At 34.3% G+C, this 17,558-nt stretch overlaps 1 protein-coding gene across 2 annotated transcripts in view; it reads left to right on the plus strand.

Annotated features, from left to right (window-relative positions):
• Positions 1-17,209, plus strand: part of LOC126882950 (uncharacterized) — a 63,850-nt gene extending 46,641 nt beyond the window's left edge. For both annotated transcript variants that reach the window (XM_050648029.1, XM_050648030.1), the window contains exons 3-4: positions 5,155-5,382; positions 17,041-17,209. In XM_050648029.1, the coding sequence (XP_050503986.1) occupies positions 5,155-5,381 (227 nt within the window). In that variant the 3' untranslated portion in view covers position 5,382; positions 17,041-17,209. The remainder of the gene's footprint in view (positions 1-5,154; positions 5,383-17,040) is intronic.
• Positions 17,210-17,558: the final 349 nt, after the last annotated feature.

Raw genomic sequence — 17,558 nt, forward strand, 5'->3', positions numbered from 1 at the left:
TCTTGTTGCCAGGCCTTTTCTATTAATTGATAGATTCTACTTATGAGTTCATGACCGCCTGTTTTAATTAGCTCGGCATCAATATTGTCCAGACCAGGGGATTTATGGTTTTTAAGCGTTTTTATGGCATGCGTAATTTATTCCATGCTTGGTGGGGGTATTTCTAATTCGGCCGTTTGATATTCATGTTCTCACTTGTTTCCACTATTTTCATTGTTTTCATTAGTGAAATTTTGGATGTTTAGGAGCTCTTCAAAATATTCAGCCCATCTTTCTATTATTTTGTTTTCGGCAGCCAGCATTTCTCCAGTTTTATCTCTCACAAAGTTGGTTGTCCTTATATACGAGCCTCTCTTATGTTGTCTTACCTCTCTGTAGAAATTTTTACTTTGATTGCGTCTGTGTTCTCCTTCTACTTTTTCAATTTGTTGTTGTAGATATTGTCTCTTTTTTGTCTAAGTGTTCTTCTAGCTGCGGCTCACTCTCGGTGGAATCGTGTACGCTTTTCTTCTGATGGGTTCGACAGATAATCAATTCTTCTTTTGTTTGTTTCTTTTAGTATTCTTTCACATTCCTCGTCGAACCATTTTTTTCTTTTTTGTTTTTTTCGTTCTTCCGATAGATTTCTCTGCTGCTTCTGTAATAGTTGCTTTTATGGAGTCCCATCGCTGATCCACATCTTCCCTTTCATTTTCATTTATTTCCAAAACCTGAAACCTATTTTTGAAATTCTACTTGGGACTGTCTTTGGTTATTCTCTTCTTTCAACTTCGCCACATTCCATCTTTCGATCTTTGTGTGTTTATCTATCGTTTGTGTTGAAATTCTTGTTCTGAGCTTGGCCTTTACGAGAAAATGGCCTGTGTCGTTATCTGTCCCTCTCATAGTTCTGACGCTTATTATGCTGCTAGAATGTCTCCCATCAATTAATACGTGATCTGCTAAAAAAAATATATAAAAATATAACGTGTATATGAAAATATATTGTTAAAAGTGTAATGTTTCAATCATTAAAGTGCTTATTGAAAATGGCAAGAAGCCGAAATGTTTAAACAAGAATAAATTGTTTTATTTTTTATCAGACCGAAAAACCCAGGAATAAAAATATTTCTATTTAAAAATTTACGGTCAGGAAATAACAAACTATATGTATAATATACAGGGTGTCCCGAAAAGATTGGTCATAAATTATACCTCACATTTTGGGGTCAAAAATAGTTCGATTGAACCTAACTTACCTTAGTACAAATGTGCTCATAAAAAAAGTTACAGCCCTTTGAAGTTACAAAATGAAAATCGATTTTTTTCAGTATATCGAAAACTATTAGAGATTTTTTATTGAAAATGGACATGTATCATTCTTATGGCAGGAACATCTAAAAGCCAAATTATAGTAAAATTCTTCCACCCCATAAAAAATTTATGGGGATTTTGTTCCCTTAAACCCCCCCAAACTTTTTGTACGTTCCAATTAATTCATTATTGTGGTACCATTAGTTAAACACAACGTTTTTAAAACTTTTTGCCTCTTAGTATTTTTTCGATAAGCCAGTTTTTATTGAGATGCGGCTTCTTTTTCAATACATTTACGTAAAAATTTTATGGGGGTTTTGTTCCTTTAAACCCCCCAAATGTTTGTGTACGTTCCAATTAAACTATTATTGTGGTACCATTAGTTAAACACACTGTTTTTAACTTTTGCCTCTTAGTCTTTTTTTCATAAGTCACCTTTTATCGAGATAGCTTCTTTTTCAAAATATAACTAAAAATGTAAATTATAAATAAATTTTCAGATTATTAGCAGGTCTCTATAATCGTACTTAACCATATACAAATACGTAGTGGATTCGACAAATATTCAAAATATCTCGATAAACACTGGCTTATCGAAAAAGTACTAAGAGGCTAAAAAGTTTTAAAAATAATTTGTTCAACTAATGGTGCCACAATAATAATTTAATTGGAACGTACACAAAAGTTTGGGGGGGGGGTTTAAGGGAACAAAACCCCCATAAAATTTTTATGGGGTGCACAAATTTTACCTAAATTTTTTTTAAGATGTTGCTGCCTTAAAAATGCCACAAGTCCAGTTTTAATAAAAAATCTCTGAGAGTTTTCGATATATGAAAAAAAATCGATTTTCATTTTGTAACTTCAAAGGGCTGTAACTTTTTTTGTGTGCATTATTGTATATAGCTAAGTGGGGTTCAATCAACCTATTTTTGACCCCAGAATCGGTGGTATAATTTATGACCAATCTTTTCGGGACACCCTGTATATTTGTATAATCAGGGCACGCTGCAGTTTCTCAACACGACCCTACCTTATCGGTAAAGTCTACGAGAAGTGCACGGTAAATTGAAGGTCTGATTACAAAAAAAATATGTTTGTCTTTGTATACTCATTTTATAACGCTCAAAAAATTACGGGATCTGGATTCCAATGCATATTTTTTTATAATTCTTATATCAAAGTTACGCGTGAAGTTAGGCGTATTGATGACAGTTGAGAAACTGCAGGCGACCCGCATAATCAAGTATCTAATTGATGGATTCGACCGTTACTTGATGGAAGTTCATTTTATCTAACAATAAAAACACGAAAACGTTTGTTTTCTATACTTCCACAAAATTTATTATATCTAAGTGACTACAGCTGTTTCGGCGGAGTGCCTTTCTCAAGTAATATAGTTTACAATTTGTTTGCCTTTTTAATCTTCAACTGAAGAGGTTGAGGAGTGGGGAGCTGTTTGTCTCGAGTTGGTCATTCAGAATTATATCTGTGTTTTTCAGTTTATTAATTTCCATAGATTCTAAAAAAGACAGCTTAAGGCCTTTATTTTGAATATGTAGAATTTGAAACTCTTCATTGAAAGAATGATTATGATCTAGAAGGTGAAGTGCGTATGTAGAAGTGTCTGTTTTTCTATTGTTGAATGCCCTTTTGTGTTCTGCTATCCGTTTGTCAAAAGTTCTGCCAGTTTGACCGATGTACGTTTTCGGACAGTCACCACAAGTTAGTTTGTACACACCACTCTGTAGTTGCTTTCTCCCCCGGCTTTTATTGTTCTTAATATATTTGCTTAAGTTGTTGTTAGTTCTGAAAGCTGGTGTTATTCCTTTCTTTTTTATGTATCTGGCTATTGTTGTTGTTATCTTGCCAGTATATGTGAGAGAGCAGAAGGTACTGGGTTCTTTCTGTGGTGGTGGATACACTAATTTCAGGGCTTTCTTATGGAGTTTTTGGTTTAAAATTTTGTTAACTGTTTGTTCGTTATAGCCGTTGTTTACTGCTATTTGTTTAATGATGTTTAGTTCTATTTCGAAGTTATTTTTTGTCATGGGAATTTCTGTCAGTCTATGTATCATGCTATGGTAGGCTGCTAATTTGTGTTGTGTAGGATGGGATGATGAATTGTGTATAGTTGTGTCAGTATGGGTAGGTTTATGATATATGGAGAACTCATGTTTGTTGTGTAGTCTGGAAATCGTTACATCTAGAAAGTTTATAGAGTTATTCTGTTCTGTTTCTACTGTAAACTCAATATTATTATGAAGTGAATTAATATATGATAGAAATTGGTCAAGTTGTCTGTTAGTTCCTGTAAAGCATACTAGTATATCATCCACGTATCTCCACCAATATAAGAACTGTTTAAATACGGGATGTTTAGAAATTGTTGTTTCAAGTTGGTTCATAAATATATCTGATAGCAATGGGCTTAGAGGATTACCCATAATAAGTCCTGCACTGTTGTTTGTGTATATTTGATTATTGAATTCAAAATAGTCTTGATTTATGCAAATTTCAAGAAGGTGTAAAATTTCAGATGCAATGATCGGATTTGTACTATTATGGTCTAAAAGATTCTTAACTAAAACAAAAGTTTCTGTAGGAGGAACACTAGGAAAAAGATTTTTTAATCAAACAACAGTGCAGGACTTATTATGGGTAATCCTCTAAGCCCATTGCTATCAGATATATTTATGAACCAACTTGAAACAACAATTTCTAAACATCCCGTATTTAAACAGTTCTTATATTGGTGGAGATAAGTGGATGATATACTAGTATGCTTTACAGGAACTAACAGACAACTTGACCAATTTCTATCATATATTAATTCACTTCATAATAATATTGAGTTTACAGTAGAAACAGAACAGAATAACTCTATAAACTTTCTAGATGTAACGATTTCCAGACTACACAACAAACATGAGTTCTCCATATATCATAAACCTACCCATACTGACACAACTATACACAATTCATCATCCCATCCTACACAACACAAATTAGCAGCCTACCATAGCATGATACATAGACTGACAGAAATTCCCATGACAAAAAATAACTTCGAAATAGAACTAAACATCATTAAACAAATAGCAGTAAACAACGGCTATAACGAACAAACAGTTAACAAAATTTTAAACCAAAAACTCCATAAGAAAGCCCTGAAATTAGTGTATCCACCACCACAGAAAGAACCCAGTACCTTCTGCTCTCTCACATATACTGGCAAGATAACAACAACAATAGCCAGATACATAAAAAAGAAAGGAATAACACCAGCTTTCAGAACTAACAACAACTTAAGCAAATATATTAAGAACAATAAAAGCCGGGGGAGAAAGCAACTACAGAGTGGTGTGTACAAACTAACTTGTGGTGACTGTCCGAAAACGTACATCGGTCAAACTGGCAGAACTTTTGACAAACGGATAGCAGAACACAAAAGGGCATTCAACAATAGAAAAACAGACACTTCTACATACGCACTTCACCTTCTAGATCATAATCATTCTTTCAATGAAGAGTTTCAAATTCTACATATTCAAAATAAAGGCCTTAAGCTGTCTTTTTTAGAATCTATGGAAATTAATAAACTGAAAAATACAGATATAATTCTGAATGACCAACTCGAGACAAACAGCTCCCCACTCCTCAACCTCTTCAGTTGAAGATTAAAAAGGCAAACAAATTGTAAACTATATTACTTGAGAAAGGCACTCCGCCGAAACAGCTGTAGTCACTTAGATATAATAAATTTTGTGGAAGTATAGAAAACAAACGTTTTCGTGTTTTATTGTTAGAATCAAGTATCTATTTCGCTACAAAATTTTAATAAACGCTAATTATTATTTTCAGTTTGCAGCCAGTTTTGCATAAAATACAACTACAGAATTGCTGGTTGCCAAAAATGTAACATCTACAAAGAAGTATTTTCATCATCAGGGTCTGGATCTACAAGATTTTCTTCGCAGAGTTTACAAATGAATACTTATGCTGGAGTCGATTGGTACGCCTGGTGTACGCGCATGTGCGCTAAAGGTGATGGTGGAGCAGCTTGTGCCTGCGATCGATTACCAATATAATGTTAGTATTTCCTTTACATTTATTCTTTACATTTGAGTTTTCAACAGTATAAACTAACCAATCTTGAACTATAGCACATAATGCTGAATAATGCCAAAAGGAAAAGGGAAAGTTGAAAAAACTTCAAACTTCCTGGCTTACTTAATCTGTTTTTTCCTATCGATGTCTCTCTCTTTAATCTTCGCCCAGATGTTCATTGAGTGCGACATTAGTTTTATTTTTCTATAGTTCTTGCAGTCATGAATATTCTTCTTCTTCTTCTTCTTCTTCGTGCGACTAGGATTACTCCTGTTTGTCTGCCTCTTACTCAGTTTCAGTTGTTGTTGACTTCTTCTTCTTAAAGTTCCATCTCCTAGCGGAGGTTGGATATCATAATGGCTATGGTCACTTTGTTGGCTGCTTCTCTGAACAGTTGTAATGAACTACAGTTAAACCATTCTCTAAGGTTCCTCAGCCAGGAGATGCGTCTTCTTCCTATGCTTCTTTTTCCTTGGATCCTTCCTTGCATAATAACTCTCAGCAGCTCATATTTCTCTCCTCTGGTAATGTGACCCAAATATTCTAGTTTTCTTGTTTTTATACTGTTCATAATTTCTAACTCCTTATTTAAACGTCGTAGCACTTCAATATTGGTAATCCCTTGAACCCACTGAATTTTCAACATTCTTCTGTAACACCACATTTCGAACGCTACTAATTTTCTTATATGTTGCCTTTTCAATGTCCAAGCTTCCATTCCGTATAGTAATATAGAAAATATGTAGCATCTTAGAGCCCTCAATCTGAGAGGCAACTGAAGGTCTTTGTTTGTAAGCAGTGTCTTCATTTTTATAAATGCTTGCCTTGCAGTTTCAATTCGGACTTTAATTTCTTTGCTTTGGTAATTTTTGTCATCAACCCAAGTTCCCAGATATTTGTATGTCTTTAATTTTTCTATTTGGGTTTGCTCTAGTATTAACCTTTCGTTTCCATGTTGTGTTTTTGAGACAATCATAAATTTAGTTTTTTTCTTGTTTATTTTGAGTCCATATCGAATGCAATAATCGTTAATTCTATTTAACAATTCTTGTAGCGACTCAAGGGTGTCTGCCATTATAACGGTGTCATCAGCGAATCTTATGTTATTTACTGTTCTTCCGTTTATAGAGATTCCATCACTTAGTTCCGCTATCGCTTCCTGAAATATGGCTTCACTGTACACGTTAAACAGTAGCGGCGACAGTACACAACCCTGTCTTACCCCTCTCTTTATATCAATATTCTCGGACTCTTGTTCGTCTATCTTTATATTGGCCTTTTGATTCCAATACAGATTGATGATAATTCGTAAGTCTCGTCTGTCTATATCTCTGTTTTTCAATAATTCTATTAGTTTTTCATGTCGGACTCTGTCGAACGCTTTTCCGAAGTCGATGAAACAGGAATAAATATCCAGGTTCATATCTAAGCATCTTTGAGAGAGGACATTAAATGCAAACAATGCCTCTCTTGTTCCAAATCCTTTGCGGAACCCAAATTGGGTATCATCCATATCATTTGACTGTTGTTATCAACATGTTGTTGACTGTACATTGTCTTTCCACCTTTTCGGCAGCTTTCCAACGGGTCTTCTGCTATACGGCTTGTTGTTTTTACAGATGTTCGCTAGTCTATCTGGTTCCATTCGGTTTACATGTTCGTTCCAGTTTATCTTTCTTGTTTTTATCCACCTGTTAATATTTTGAATTTTGCATCGTTATCATATACTTCTGTTGCTTTGTCTGTCTCTTAATGATATGCCCGCTATTGATCTTAATACTTTCATTTCGATATTGTTGATTTGTTGTTTCGTCTTTCTTGTATCGGTCCTTGTCTTCGCTGAATATGTTAGAATAGGTCTTACTGTTGTCTTGTATACTTTTATTTTGCTTTCCGTGGTCAAATATTTGTTTCTCTATATGGTTGCTCAAAGGCAACCACTTACTCTTGCCGCTTTTGTTGCTTGTGTTGTGGTCTCTGTTCTTATATTTATGTCACTAGTGATCTCTACTCCTAGGTAATTGAATTTTATTACTTGTTCTATTACAATTTTGCCGTCTATTTCTAATTTGCCTCTACGCGGCTCTTTACTTATCACTATACATTTAGTTTTTTCTACTGATATTTTCATATTAATTAAGTTTTATTTGCTGTGATATTGGAAGTGTGGAGCTGCCTTTGTGGGTCATCCTCGTTATCAGCAATTAGTACTGCATCATCGGCATAGCATAGTATCGTGATTTTATGCGCTCCCATGTGGTATCCATGCCGTTTTTTTGCTTCGTGAATTATTTGATTCATCACCATATTGAATAACAATGGGCTGAGCGAGTCTCCTTGGCGGATTCCTCCTTTTAGTTCTATGCGTTCTGTTTCTTCTCTGGACTTGTTGTTCTTGTTAATTTCATTAATTAGCCTTATTATCTGGTGGTCTATTTGTTCAGCTTGTAATAAGTTTAAGATGTCATTTCGCCTCACTCTGCCAAAAGCACTTTTTAAATCTAAAAAGCACATGTATGCTGTTTTTCCATACTCAATAGACTTTTCTACTATTTATATGATAATAAAAATTGCATCTATTGTGCTGCCGTTCTTCCGGAAGCCTTGTTGTTTATCTGCCATGTTCGCTTTTTTCCTCGATTTTATCTTTTATGACTGCCGTCAACAATTTTAATGTGCTGTTCATCAGACTAATGCCTCTATAATTTTTAGGATTTTTCGAGTCTCTCTTTTTGAGTATCGGTAGCAGGAGACTTTCCTGCCGTTCCGCTGGTACTACTCCGATATTTATTATATCGACAAATAATTTTAGGAGCCATTTGAGTAGTGTTCCTCCTTCATATTTTAGCAGTTCATTATTTATCTTATCAGGACCAGGTGCTTTTTATATTTTTTAATTTTTTTATTCGTTCTTGTAGCTCTTCTTCTGATATTAGTACTCTATCGTGGGTTTCTTTAATGTTTCTTCCTCTGTTCTTTTCTTCTCCTTCTCCATATAATTTCTTGAAATGCTTAGTCCATTGTCTCTCCGTAATGTTATCTATGCATACAAATTCATTGATTTCTGTTTTTTGTCTCCTTATCATCTTCCACACCTTTTTCTGGGATCCATAGAGGTCGTATTCCATATCTTTAGTAAATTTCTCCGTGTTATTTTTTGATGTTATCTATTTCTTGGTTTACTCTATTCCTGATTCTCACGTAGTCGTCTCGTGCCTCCGGTATCTTCACTCTTTTGTATGTTAAGAAAGCTTGTTTCTTTTGATTTGCTAGTGTTTTCACCCTTCCGTCGTACCATGGAGTTTTTTATTCTCGCAGTCATGAATGGTCATTTTATTTACAGTATCACCATCACGCTTTCCTTCCATGAATTGGGCATTCTTTTTTCCTCATATATTCTAGTCATCATTTACCACAACACATCAACTACTTTCTCTCCTAGAGCTTTCCAAAACTTCACAGGTATTCGATCACGTCCTATTGCTTTACAATTCTTCATTTGAGGAGCCTAGAAGCCAAGGGGTACAAGTGACTAAATATTGATAATGAGAAAAAGAAGGTTGAAGTTTAACTCTCTTTTAAAATTATAAGTAATTGTTTTATGCACATGAAACACTTTTTAAAATAACTTAGGAGTGTTACATAAGCTGTAGAATAAGTTTTAGATCTTGTCTTTTGTCCTTATTTTACAATCCTTTATAAGGTGATAAGAGTGATCACTTGTACCCCTTGGCCTCCAAAAAAAGAACCAGATGTTGACTGAATCCTTTGGGTTTGTTTTGTACATGAAAATTTGGATTGAGTAAAAAATACAACTGTGGTGAAAATAATGTAATTTAACACAAAATCATTAACAAAATCAGTTACAAAATTGTTTAAATCAGTTTAATACTACCATTCCTGAAGTATAACTAATCAGTTTCTGACTCGCTATCAAAAATGTTTCCTGGCTCTTCGGCATCTGGGGGAACAGTGGCATTCTGGTTAACTTCGACAGGAACAATGTTAGGCCCATTAGCGTATTGTAAGGTGTTGAAGAAGTCGTGGTAAAGAGGGGGAACGTATGGCAAAAGTGACTGTAAGTTGTCAAATTTAAGTTTCTTGATTTTTGTCTTGTCTCCTATTGCTGCTAATAACAGGAGTTCGTTGAGAGGTCGACCAGCTCTTGAGGACTTCATGTTTAGCTGGTAAAAAGTAGGAAGGTTGACGCTTTCTGTGTAAAACAGTGTGTATAGATATGCTTTCTCAAAATGCATACGCTGCATTTTACTGATACCTGGTACATTTTTCCTAAAGTAAGGTTCTAGTAAATCTAAAGGCACAAAGTCATCATCCTCCATTTACGTCACCATGAACTTCCTACTAGATTTCACTATGACGTCGGCCCACATACTTGGTAGGTACATAAACCTGCTGATGGTTTCTGTTTTTCGCTTTTTCGATAATCCCAAAATCTTGATAACATTCCATGAATGAATGTCCCACTACCAGAAACCTGTGGTCAACAGTATAAATTTGTGTCTTTTGGACGACATAATGCCAGAACTTTGCCATATAATGACTTTTGTTTTGGCCACCACAGTTGTCACTGTACAGAATTATGCGCTTAACGGTTGAGGCAGCGTCTGGATGTATTTCCAAAGGCAGGAAGCAATTTCGTTGCAACCACGATTACCTTGGCCTTCATGCCACATAAATATCTGTGCCTGTCCAGTGCAAACATTGTGCACACAAAAATTGTAAGTCCAAAGTTGACGGCTATAGTATGCTTTTTTGAAGGTTAAACTAGGAGTTGGAAGCGTCTTTTGTAAATCAAAGCATACAACTACTGTAGTTGGGTCATCTTTGAAATTCGATGCATCATCATCCTTTGCATTTTTTGCAGGTGCCTTGCGCAAGTGTACTTCTTTTTTAATTTTTGCTGTTGCAACTCTTTCTGGATCAACACCATTATTAATAATATTCTGTAGTGTGTCACATTTGTTACACGTATCGGTGTGAGGTCTCTTGAGTGAAAGGTTAAAATTAGTACGGAAAATATACCTATAGTAACTCTCCTTCGCAGAGTTTACGTTTCTTTCCATACACAGTTCTACATACAAAGTTTAGATTTTTTTCACTGTCAGATCCAGGCTCAAATACTTCACATTTGGAGATCTTATCCTAGAGTAACGGCTACTGTACTTAGGAAGCGACTTTAAGTGCTCTTTGATTAAGTAAATGGTTTCATCTGTTGTTTTATTCGATGGAGCTTTACGACCTCTTTGGTCCTTGTGAGAAACCGAGTTTGTGCTAGTCATTTTTTTCATTATAACATTAGTAATTCGTTTATTACTGACATCAAGGGTTTTCATAAAAAAAAAGGCTTACATACTCTATACCCTTCTAATGTGTAAGTACAGCTTGTTCTCTTTTCATAGCTCGTTAGGTTTTTTTTACAGGATCTTGAAGGCTAATGCAAAAACATAAAAAAGAAGTTTGAATGTCCCAGCTTCCAAGTCCACAATAACTATCAAAAATAGATTGGCATTTGTCATTAGGGATATTTGTATTAACTATGATGACAGTCAGTTGGAGGCCAAGGGATACAAGTGGCGCTTGTACCTCTTGGCTTCTCAGGAAAACAGCTGATATTTGAGGTAGTACTTATACCATCCGCTAGATTGCAGCACTGTACAGTGATGCGCTTCTATCCCTTTGCCACAACAAAATTTGACTCCAGAGCAACTACGTAGTGCACTTTGTTTAAAATTGCACTTGTACCCCTTGGCTTCTAAGCCCCTCATTTTATTTAAATCGTCGACAACCTGTTGTCTCGTTATCCCCAGTACTTCATTCTCATTTGGGGTCGTCCTGCAGTTACAGTCTTTCTACTGGTGTTCTTTATTTAACAACGTTCTAAAGTACTCATATGGTTCTTCTCAGAGGCTTTTTTCAGTGTGACGCAAGTGACAGAAAAAAAGGCACGTCCGTGATACATATACATGTATAACAGTTATTCCAGTTGTTGTTAGATGGCGCTATAATCGAAAAAAAATTTACATAGGTTTACCGATTATTTACCTATTACATATCTATACGACTATAATTTAAAGTTCTTCTCAATCTTTCAGTGTGTCAGTAATGATGTAATATATGATTTTAAGAATGTAGAGAATCATAGCATCACATTTTAGTTAAAACTGACAGTTGTCAGAATCGTAATCGTAATTTGGTATAAAAACAAATCAATTGTGTTTATTTCATTTATAAAAAGGGATGTTCTTTGATTTGTATAGTTTTATAAATTGTACAGATTATAGTCGTATAGCTAATACATAAATAATTTTTTGTTCGATTATAGCGCCATCTATCAACAACTAGAATAAATGTTATAAATGATTTTAATCACGGACGTACCTTTTTTTCTGTCACTTACAACTTAATGCGTTAGAAGGAAATCGAAAAATTGTGACGCACTGAAAGATGCCTATGAGAAGTAGAATACCATATTTTCATTTATTTAAATTCGGCACTCACGGCAGATCTTAGCACTCTTTCATATACAGTGTGACCCATTTAGATTGGAAACACCTCTATAAAATTTGAAGTTGTTAACCCATTTTAACCAAATTTTTTTAATGTCATGTAATAAAAGGTCTATTGCGGGACAAAATATGAAATATTTAGTTACATTTTCAGGGCATTCTACGATACTTTTTCTTCGTCGAAAATGGAGAATTTGTATTAGCGATTTTTTTATTAAAAAAATTTCTACGCCACTGGAGTTAGAGTGGCTTCAAATAGCTATGACAAAAATTTCATTAAAATATATTTATTAATAACGAAGTTATGACAACTTAAAATTTTAAAACTCACTAAACTAAGAGTCAAAAAAGAACACCCTGTATCAACAGATAACCATAAAACTAATTATTTTTCAAATAATTTTAATAATAAACCACTACTAATAGACAAAAAAATGTTTAAAATGAAATTTTTGTCATAGCTATTTGAAGCCACTCTAAATCCAGTGGCGTAGAAAATTTTTTAATAAAAAAATCGCTAATACAAATTCTCCATTTTCGACGAAGAAAAAGTATCTTGTTAATTATTAATATTAAAATTATTTGAAAAATAATTAGTTTTATGGTTATCTGTTGATGCAGGGTGTTCTTTTTTGACTTGTAGCTTAGTAAGTTTTAAAATTTTAAGTTGTCATAACTTCGTTATTAATAAATATATTTTAATGAAATTTTTGTCATAGCTATTTGAAGCCACTCTAAATCCAGTGGCGTAGAAATTTTTTAAATAAAAAAATCGCTAATACAAATTCTCCATTTTCGACGAAGAGAAAGTATCGTAGAATGCCGTGAAAATTTAACTAAATATTTCATATTTTGTCCCGCAACAGACCTTTTATTACATGACATTAAAAACAAATTTGGTTAAAATCGGTTAACAACTTCAAATTTTATAGAGGTGTTTCCAATCTAAATGGGTCACACTGTATATTCTTAACCTGTCGCATTTGAACTGAGTTTAGCAATGCTGTATAACCTTTTCATCCCATCGAATGTTTCCAACGCTTCATACAGCTTTACGTCCAATCTCAAAAGGCGGAATTAGCTCAGGTTGTTAAGTAATCCAATATTTGAGGCTCCATCGTAACATTGTGCACGTAAGTTCTTAATGTTCAAGTCAAGAGAGTTTCTCCGTCAGTCTTATCTACTCGATAAAAACCTACAAAAGACTCTTGAACTTCTAACTTGTCATTGACATATCTTAGTATGATTACCACTTGTTCGTGTTTCCTTATATCTTAAGTTTCATCAGCTATGATCGCAAATACCTTTGCTTCTTTCACGTCTTCAGCAATATGCAGCTTAATTTGTTCCCCAATAATAGAAAGAAGTTCATTTTGGCAAGCAGCTGTTACATAGCGAAAATTCTTCTTTCTGTCACTAAAGAACTTCTTGACTATAGGGCTATCTTTTGATCGAAGTTCCAATAACTCCAAAAAGTTTCCTTTGAGTCTTCAGACTCGTCGTGTCCTCGCAGTGAAACTGTTTGCCTACCACAAACAATGAATGTTTCGCACAAAGCTTTCCGGTAAAGTCTGTTTTCATGTACTTCTTCTGAATATTGTTCATTTAGTTTTTCTACCACAGTACCAGTCTTGTCTGATTCTTTAAAAGAATTGAGCTTAGTAATATTACTTTTATGTGCCACACTCGAGTCATGTTTTTCAAACACCTTTACTGATTTTTTCCACTTTTAAAATCCATTGAGTGTAAAAGCGTCATCGGCTTTGGTTTTTTCCTTCCTGGAATGCACGACAAGGACAACTATATGTTTTGTTATTCAAAGGGCTGTATTCTAACCAAGAGAATGTTTATTCTTTTAATAACAAATTTTTTAAGTTAATTTTTTGAATAAAAAATAACTCTACCACCACAGCAAAAAGCCTGAAACTTTGATTTTTATATATAATTTATTTATAAAATTTAGTTTCATGGGTCAATCTTTGGGGTGGCAAAATAGGAGGTAACAAAACTTTGGGGTGGCAAAAGAGGAGGTTTCAAAACTTTGGGGTGGCAGCTGCCACCCCTTGCCGCCTTCGAATTAGGCCTATGACTCTACGTATGTGAAACCTGGAAAGTGACAAAACCCTTACATACAAACTGCAGGTCTTTGTTTACAAATGTCTACCAAAAATTGTTCATATTTTCTGCCCTAACATCACCAGGAATGAAGATCTGCTACACCTGACCGAACAAATGAGGGTAGAAAATGAGATAAGTCTCATTCACTCCGAAAAAATAGTTCCATTATTTCAAAAACCCCCCAACAGTAGAATCCCCCAGGAAAAAGGAATAAATGTCGCCCAGCACAAACTTGGAGAAGATCCATCATGGACGAGATAAGAGACCAAGCAAAGTCTTGGAATGAAGTGAAGACTTTAGCGCAAAATAGAACCCGACGGCGCGTTTTCACTGAAGCTCTATGCTACACTTCAAGAAATTCAAGAACCTTATTTAAATCCCATTCCACTGCAAAATAAATCAAACTATTTCCTTCGTGAGCTCTTTCTTTTCCCACTCTTTTTCAACAAATATGTATATTCAAATCACCTCCAATAAAATAATTTTTTGTCAACAGAAAACTCGAGCACTCAGCAATCAAATGCATTCCATAATTCTTCTATTTCCTGTTCTTCACACCCTAACCTACGGCCCTATTCCAAGGCTTGCTGTAATGAGTTTTTTATCCGCTTGCTTGTTTTATTTTACTTCCGCATTTTCTATTTTATATCCTTTTTGAAATTCATGTTGCTATGGTAACACTGATGAGTTTTTGATCCTCACATCCATCTTTGTCCTAGATTTGTCTTTTACTTGTTCTATCTAGGACAAATCACTAGATTAAATAAAGAAAATCAGACCGAAGAAATGAAGAGAAGAATAAGATTGGCCTGGGCATCATTCGGAAAACTGTCCTATATTCTAAAGAACAGAAAATACCCGCAATACCTAAAAACAAGAGTCTTCAATTAATGTATAGTCCCTGTTTTAATATATGGCTCTCAGACATTGACGTTTACAAAAGGGAATATGGAAAAAATAGCAAAGACAGAAAGAGCCATGGAAAGACAAATGCTGAACATTAAACTATCAGACAGGAAAAGAAACGAATGGATCCGTAACAAAACAAAAGTGAAATATGTCTCTACCCAAGTAGCAAAGCTTAAATGGAAGTTCGCCGGACACACCCTACGACAGAAGGATGAAAGATGGACTAAGATGATTATACATTGGAGACCGTGGAACCACAAACGAAAAAGGGGAAGGCCACAGATGCGATAGTCAGATGACCTAAAGAAACACACTGGGACAAAATGGATGCAAATTGCCCAAGATAGAGAGGCATGGAAGAAGGAAGAGGAGGCCTATATCCAAGGATGGATGTTTAGGGCTGATTAGATAGATAGATCCATCTTTGGCTTTTACAACACTTCGTGAGTCTTTTTCTTTATTTATTTTCGGGCCGATGTTTAGTGCTGCTTCTTCAAAGTTCGAAACTATAGTCCGTCCGCTATAACTTTTCCCATGCGGTACGATTCATTTTCAATCAAATTAAGTCAAAACAGAAAGTGAAACGTACGCCGATGTGTGTAGTTTATAGTATACAGTATACAAAATGTATATACACATCGACGTTCGTTTCAATTTATGTTTTAACTTAATTTGATTGAAAATGAATCGTACCGCATGGGAAAAGTTATAGAGGACGGACTATATGTCCTTAACTTTCATTGTTGTCTGTGCAATCTACGTCATCTGCAAATGTGAGAACAATCTTTGCTCCTTTTATGTCTGGTTTGACTCTGGTATAGGTTTTTCGCATTGCATATTCCTATGCTAGATTAAATAGTAGTAGGGACAGCGGGTCTCCCTGTCTGAGTAGGGTGTTTACGCCGAACGCCTTTGAAGTTTTGTCTCCTATTCTATTTTGTGCAAAGAAATTGATTACACACATTCGCCCAACCATGATCAACTTCTTTGGTACGCCTAGCTCCACCATTGCACTCCACAGTTTTAAACGATCTATGGAATCATTTAATGATTTAGCATATTAAGCATAATATTATGCTTGTTTGTCATCTATGAAGATCTGGTGTACGTCTTTATTATTCTCCCAACACTTTTCTAGCATTAGTTTGATAGTAAATCCACAAGGAAAAGAAAATTTTTTCCTGTAGTTGGCTGTATACCATCAATCACAAAAATTGGAAAAAATCCTTTGTAAAAGGTTTAAAATTTTTATTAAAAATCCCTTTAAGGGCTACATCACAACAAAACGTTTTCGATTTTATAAAAAATCATCATCAGTGTTAGACAGATTGGATGCCAGCTGAGCCACCAAAGAAATATTCGGGTAAAAACCCTTTAAATATAATATGGATGCATTAAAGGTGCATACTTAAATAAAATGCCCTTAGGTAAGGTATTGAATTTTCCAACAGTTGCCATTAAGTCATTGGAATGTAAACAACTCAATTTGCAAATTCAATACCTTACCTAAGGGCATTATCCTTGTTGGCATGTATCCATTATAAAGCATTTTATTTAGGTATGCACCTTTAATGCATTCATATTATGTTTAATGGATTTTTACCCGAATATTTCTTTGGTGGCTCAGCTGGCATCAAATCTGTCTAACACTGATGATGATTTTTTATAAAATCGAAAACGTTTTTTTGTGATGTAGCCCTTAAAGCGATTTTTAATAAAAATTTTATGCCTTTTACAAAGGATTTTTTCCAATTTTTGTGATAGTAAATATTTGGTCGATTGTTGATCTTCCAGGCCTGAAGCCGCACAGGTAATCGCCAATAATTTCCTCTGTACCTAGCAGTAGTCGCTTTAGTACCACTGAAGCCAATATCTTACATGTAGTACTGATTAGTGAGATTCCCCTGTACTTGTTACAGGGACAATCATACAGACTGTTCGATTGAAATTCAAAATGGATTAGTTTCAGAATTTTTACTTAAATTGTACATAGGTATTTTGCTTTAATACTATTCCTTTACTAACACCATATTATATAATATTAGAGGGTTTTTAAGAGCCAAACTAATAAATATTTTTATTTTAGGACGATATGGCTTGCTGCAGACAAATTTCGACCATAAATTGAGCTAGCATTCCAAAATATTTGAAGAATCGAAAAATATTTTTATATCTCATGTAACATCATTTAAATCACGATACTATTTTTTATTCCAACCTATTTACAATAATTAAAACATCATAGATAAAGTCTATTCAGTTATATTATTTACATTGATGTATGAAAAACTAACACAAAATCTCATTTTTTTGTGTCCTTTGTCCTTGTAAATTTTTTAGAAAAACCTTAAATTATTTCCCTAGAAATGATATAGTGGAATTCAATTCCTAAACAATGTTTTCATGTATAACATCGAAAATGTTTATTGTAGTTTCGACAATTAGTATAGAAAGAAATATAATCAAATCTGTTCTTGGTTTTAATAATTAATTAAAGATTAACACTGATTGCAAAACTGATTAACACAAAATTTAATCGTTAGAATAATTTAGGATGTAGAGTTTTTACTTCAGTACAATGAACCTATGAATCAAAAGTAAGTT

The sequence above is a fragment of the Diabrotica virgifera genome, chromosome 4 (assembly GCF_917563875.1).
Source record: "Diabrotica virgifera virgifera chromosome 4, PGI_DIABVI_V3a".
Classification (NCBI taxonomy): Eukaryota; Metazoa; Arthropoda; class Insecta; order Coleoptera; family Chrysomelidae; genus Diabrotica; species Diabrotica virgifera.